Source organism: Fukomys damarensis, unplaced genomic scaffold, assembly GCF_012274545.1.
Source record: "Fukomys damarensis isolate Sample0158 unplaced genomic scaffold, DMR_v1.0_HiC HiC_scaffold_26, whole genome shotgun sequence".
NCBI lineage: Eukaryota > Metazoa > Chordata > Mammalia > Rodentia > Bathyergidae > Fukomys > Fukomys damarensis.
The window spans coordinates 25581020-25586785 of NW_022900938.1; the positions used below are offsets into that span (position 1 = coordinate 25581020).

Genomic DNA, 5766 nt, shown 5'->3' on the forward strand with positions numbered 1-5766 from the left:
GAAAATTTTTAAAAAGTATGCTGGACTGGGGATTTGGCTCAGTGGTTCTGCCACCTGCCTCGCAAGTGCAAGGGCCTGAGTTTGAGCCCTGGCACACACACACACCACACACACACACACACACACACACACACACACACACGGTGGCGCATGGGCACAAGAGAGATATAAACCAGGTGAGAGAGTGAATGCTTGTAATCCCAGTCCTTCTTTGGAAGGCTGAAGCAGGCCAGTTACAAGTATGACCCCAGCTTGGGCAACTCAGTGAGACTCTGTCTCAGAAATAAAAAGTAAAAAAAGGGTTGTGGATGTGATTCCGTGTGAAGACCCTGGAATTAATTCCCAATACAAAAATGAAATAGAAGCAACCAAAACCAAACAAAAGAGATATATGTTTGCACAGCTTTATTTTCTCTATCATTAATATGGAAATTTGTTTAACAAAAATTAGTTTTATTTTGGATCTCTTAAGTACAATCTTGACTGCTTTTCTGTATTGAAAAATACTGAGCTGAGCTGAGCATCATGGTGCACATCGGTAATCCCAGAACTTGGGAGGCTGAGGCAGGAGAATCGCTGTGGGTTCAAGGCCAGCCCACAGGCTACATATTGAGTTCAAAGACAGCCTGAACTACATAGAGTGACCATGTCTAAAAAACGGGAAAAGGAAAGAAAGAAAAATTTTTAAAAAGAAAGAAAAGAAAAAAAATACTGATTCACACTATACTATGAGTACACAGTCAGTAAATCCCAAAGGGTGGAAGCCCAACAGGTTCTTCAGCAGATAAACTGCTACTTAGAGAGAGGTTTGGAGGGGCTGCTGCTTATAAGACAGACTTAAATGGCAAGGGCTGGGGAAATTTTGCCCAGAAATGCACTCCTGGGAGAGAAAAGAAGAACTGCTTATTATAAAAACAGAACAGAGGACACTTTCAGGGAGAGGGTGCTGATGTATGTAGATATGACATTAAGCTGTAAAAATAATACTTTTTACAGGGTTTCTTTGGGGAATAAATATAATCTTCTAGAATTACTGCTGATGATCACACCAATATGTGAATTATATCTTAATGAAAAAATGGTTTTGTTCATAAGAATCCCAGTATTTGGGCAGAAAATTCATCAAACAGAGATTTAGGAATATATATGTATATATCTTCTTTCAATAAAGCAACCTAGTAATAGAAAAGTAAGAGAGTTGTGGTACGTGAGAAATAGCATTTCCAACTGTCTGGTTTTTTGTTTTGTTTTGTTTTGGTTGTTTTTTTGGTACCAGGGATCAAACTTGGGCCCTTGAACTTTCGAGGCAGGTGGTGTAACCACTGAGCCAAATCCCTGGCTTCCAAATATCTCTTTAAATAGCATTTCCAAATATCTTTTCATGGCATGTCATCTTTTTTTGTGAGACAGAGTCTCACTATACAGTTCAGGTTGTTCTTGAACTCACTATGTAGCTTGGGCTGGCCTCAAACTTGTGATGATCCTCCTGCCTCAGCCTCCTGGTGCTGGAATTACAGGTGTGCCACCATGCCTGGCAGTAGTCTCTAATATAATGTACACGTTTTCTGACATAACTTGAGGTATGTGCAAAGATTTTTGATATTTAAAAAAATTTTTAAAGTGGATATATGTGTTTAATTTGTAACAGAAAGCAAGTATAAAGGAGCTACCCTAGCAATAAAAGGCTTAGTAAACAACTCAAATTTAGGATGTTACTTTATATTCCATGGATTGAGACAAAAGAGATAATTTGTTCGACTGAGTCTTTAATTTCTCATTAGAAAATGGTTTTGAACTCTGATCATTACACTGAAGAGACAAATGTCTAGAAGGTTCTGATTCTCTGTTCAACTCTTAGACAATAACTTACTGAATAATTTCTACATGAATCTCTGTACAGGCCCTTTAAAAACAAAATAAATTAAAGCTCTATTATCCAAACAAACCGCATCTCAATTTACTGCTTTGTCACCTTGTTTACAGTTTAGACAGTTTGAAAAGATTTAAACGCGTTGCTAGGCAACTAGCTCCTGAAGCATAGCGTATCTCCTTCAACATCCCCGCCCATTCTTTTTTATCGTCTTCATACCTGATGGAGAAAAAAAAAAAAATCAATTAGTGGCCTTTGAAGAGCATGTGCCCTATCAGAACTAAGCGACTCCATAGCAAGCTTCTGTCCTGAGACTTCCTGGATGCACTATGGTAATGTGCGCCCCCCCCCGCCAAAAAAAAAGCCCATTCATTTGATTAAAATAGTTCAGTAGTAACACTTGTAAGTGTCACACTTGGGAGAATCACTCAGGAGATAAAATGGATTGCTATTTTCACATTTTTCTTTTTTAAAAAAAGCCTTTGTTAATCAAATCCTCAAACAATTGGAAGACAATTTAAATTGGATCAAAATAGATTTAATGAATCCATCCATGGAAAGCGCAAGAAGTTAAGTGTTTCTTCAGAGATGTGTTTTCTTAGGAAATAAAGTTCTCTCTGGTGGAAGGTAGGAGCCTTTGCACCCCTGGATGCCTGGAGTATGATACTTTCAGGGCTGGAAGGGAACTCAAAGGCACACCAGTCCAGCCCGCACCTTGCAGATTAAGAAACGCGCGGAGATGAAGTCTTTCCCAAGCTCATGGCTAACAAGAAGCGGGACTTGATCAGTAGCGGCTTGTGTCATGGTTCAGTCAGGCTTCCAGTGCTCAGTGTGCCGCCAAGAAGTAGCTCGCACGGTGGGAAAGTCCAGCTTATTATTTACTACAAAATTATGTTTTGGTTGTCGGCCTTCTGCTTTACTACGTGGCTCTAAAAACTGGAGCGAGGGGAACTTACTTCCATATGTCATTGACTTCGGTGGGCGCAAACTCTTTGGATTCCAGCTGAATCATAGCAAAGCCGCCGATGGCGTACAGGGACCCAGCCAGGCTGACCAGACTGATGGAGCTGCGCTCTTGGGGAAACTCAGTCATGACTTCCCATCTAGGTAAGTATTGAAAAATCCAGTCAATGGAAAATGTGAAGAAATGCCAAGTGTACTTAACTGAACAATTAGAACAAACTATAATGTAAGAATTCAGGTAGTAGAAGTTCAGAGATGATCGTAAACGACATTCTGGTCTTATTTTGTTGTTTAAAAAAATATTTAACCATCCACAGATATGAACAAAATCAAGAATACAGAGAAATTACAGTTTTGTGTGCTGATTCTTTTAACTTCATATGCCATGAATGTTTGTTCATATTAGAGAGTCTGAAAGAATATGATATTTAATAATTGGGTAAGTCTTTTCTTCTTTTTGGTACTAGGAATCAAACTCAGGGCCTCACACTTGCCAGGCAGGTACTGCACCGCTGAGCTACGTCCCCAGCCCTTGGTCTTTCTTTTGTAGTATTAGGGATCGAATCCAGGCTATTCACATTGAGATACATCTCCAGCCCTTTTTATGTTTTATTTTGAGACATGCTCTCACTAAGTTGTTCAGACTATGCTTAAACTTGCAATCCTCCTGTCTCAGCCTCTTAGAGCAATGGTATTATAGGAGTTTGTAATCACACCCAGCTGATTGCTTAAGTCTTGTTCTATAAAAGTTTTCTTTTTGGGGGGTGATTTTTAGGTATCAAAGTCTATTTTGTAAGGAAGCATACATACATGGTACCTAAAAAAAAAATCTCATAATAGTGCTTTATATTTTCTTCATCGCTAAAGTAGGAGTTTAAAATTCTGTACTTATTAAGATGTATGAACTCAAGAATGTATAAGAGTAATTTTATATAAAGAATATCTGTCAAGTATCTTTTCACATTACTTAAATCACAAAATAAAAATTATCTGCACCTGCCTGGCAAGCATAAGGCCCTGAGCTCGATTCCCAGTACTGAAGAGGAAAAATTCTAGAAAATGAGAAGAAAAATTCTAAGAGAATTATAAAGAGCACAAAGCAATGAAGCTTATGAAGCACTCATATCATGAATGTCAGTCATTAACAGGTAAAGATCTCATCATCCTTAAAGAAACTACATACTTGAAATCAAATAACTCTGTTGCAGACGTGTACTCACAAAGTTGATAACAAGTAAACCAGGTAACTTAGAAGTCATATGTTCCAAATTACCAATGCACACAGCACACCCAATGTCAGTTTTACTGGCCGTGACAGCGAAGAATCCCCAGTGGAAATACTTCCTCTTTGCACTGCTTTGCCTTCTCCTCCCCGTGTCCTAATTAGAAAACTCGGTTTTGCTCCAAATGTGGCAATTACAAAGTACAGCAATTCTATGCTGCCCCAAGACGACTCACTTATTGGTTTTGAGGTCAAAAGCTTCCACTGAAGCGGAGAGCCCGTCTTCAGTGACTCCTCCTGCGATCACAATCTTGCCTTTGTGCACAGCCACGCCAAACATGGACCGCGGGGTTTTCATCGGTGCCAAGTCCTTCCAGTCTCCTTTCTTGGGGTTGTAGATAAACACCCTGTTTGTACACTTTCTGTAAACATAAGGCAACAAATACTCCACTGTAATCTCTCTCTCTCTTTTTTTAAGAGGGGAAGGGGTTTATTTGGCTTAGAGTTCGTAGAAGTTTCAGTCCATCATCAGCTGACTCCAAGACAAGGAGGACAAACAGGCCTGGCAAAGGAGAAACAACATAGCGCGCGCACCAGGCAGCAAAGGTAATAAGAGGATAACCTTTTTTGAAAGCAACTTCGTTACTGGGTTAGCTCTGTGTCTCATAGCTGCTCTTCACTGTGAGAAATCTGAGACGAGTCCCTGGGCTGCTGAGTGATGCAAACAGTGTCGTAAATTAAATGCTAGCAGGAAAACTTGGACTCATCTGAATTGTTCTCAGCATATTTCTCTTTGTTTTGTTTCATTTTGGTACTGGGAATTGAACTCAGGGCCTGGAGTTTGCCAGGCAGGCATTGCGCCACTGAGCTACATCCTCAGCCCCTCAGTATATTTCTTAGGATTCCTTAAAGTTATCCATAATTGAGTGATGAAAGTCCAGAATTCCCAGTGATTAATTAATTCATTGGATATATTTGGTAATGCCAAAATCCAAAACAACTCCATCCCAATTTTTTGGGAGATTTTTTTTTTCTTGCAAAAGAATAGATATCTAAAGTAGAAGCATATCTTCTTGTTTTTTTTGTTGTTTGTCATCTGTCTGTCTGTTTTTGAGACAGGGTCTTGCTATGTAATTCAGGCTGGCCTGGAACTCACTATGTAGCCCAGGATGGCCTGGAACTCATAGCGATCCTCCTGCCTCAACCTCCCCAGTGCTGGGATTATAGACATGTGCTACGACGCCCAGCACAGAAGCATTTCTTCTAAAATAACTATGTGGTGCTTAGGGTGAAGTGTCAACCTGATTGGCTTTGGGATCTGTGTAGGGAGTTGGTGGTTCACATTCCTGGAAGGGTCATGAGGCATGGACTTTGCGTACTATGTGAAGTGTAATGGAAAAATACAGTGAATGTTTAAATTCTTTAAAATTTTATTACAGTAAAAGGCACATGGCCATTAATTCCCCTCAGAATACTCCTTGTCACTTTGAACATACTTAGCCACTTATCCTATTGTTCTTGCTGGGGTTTTTTGTTTTGTTTTGCCAAGGTCTTATTTTGTAGTGCACACTGGCCTTGGGCATGCTGTGTAGCTGAGTATGGCCTGGAACTCTCAGTGATCTTCCTGCCTCACCTCCCTCCCCACTGCTGGGTTTATAGGTGTGTACCACCACACCCAGCTTTTGCTGATTTTTTTTTTTTTTTTTTTTTT

General features: G+C 39.9%; 1 protein-coding gene across 1 annotated transcript in view; it reads right to left on the reverse strand.

Moving 5' to 3' along the window:
• Nucleotides 1-1921: 1921 nt before the first annotated feature.
• Nucleotides 1922-5766, reverse strand: part of Klhl41 (kelch like family member 41) — a 12252-nt gene continuing 8407 nt past the window's right edge. The window contains exons 4-6 of the mRNA XM_010606941.3: nucleotides 4292-4477; nucleotides 2827-2973; nucleotides 1922-2089 (exon numbers count right to left, since the gene is read on the reverse strand). Of these exons, the coding sequence (XP_010605243.1) occupies nucleotides 1978-2089; nucleotides 2827-2973; nucleotides 4292-4477 (445 nt within the window). The 3' untranslated portion in view covers nucleotides 1922-1977. The remainder of the gene's footprint in view (nucleotides 2090-2826; nucleotides 2974-4291; nucleotides 4478-5766) is intronic.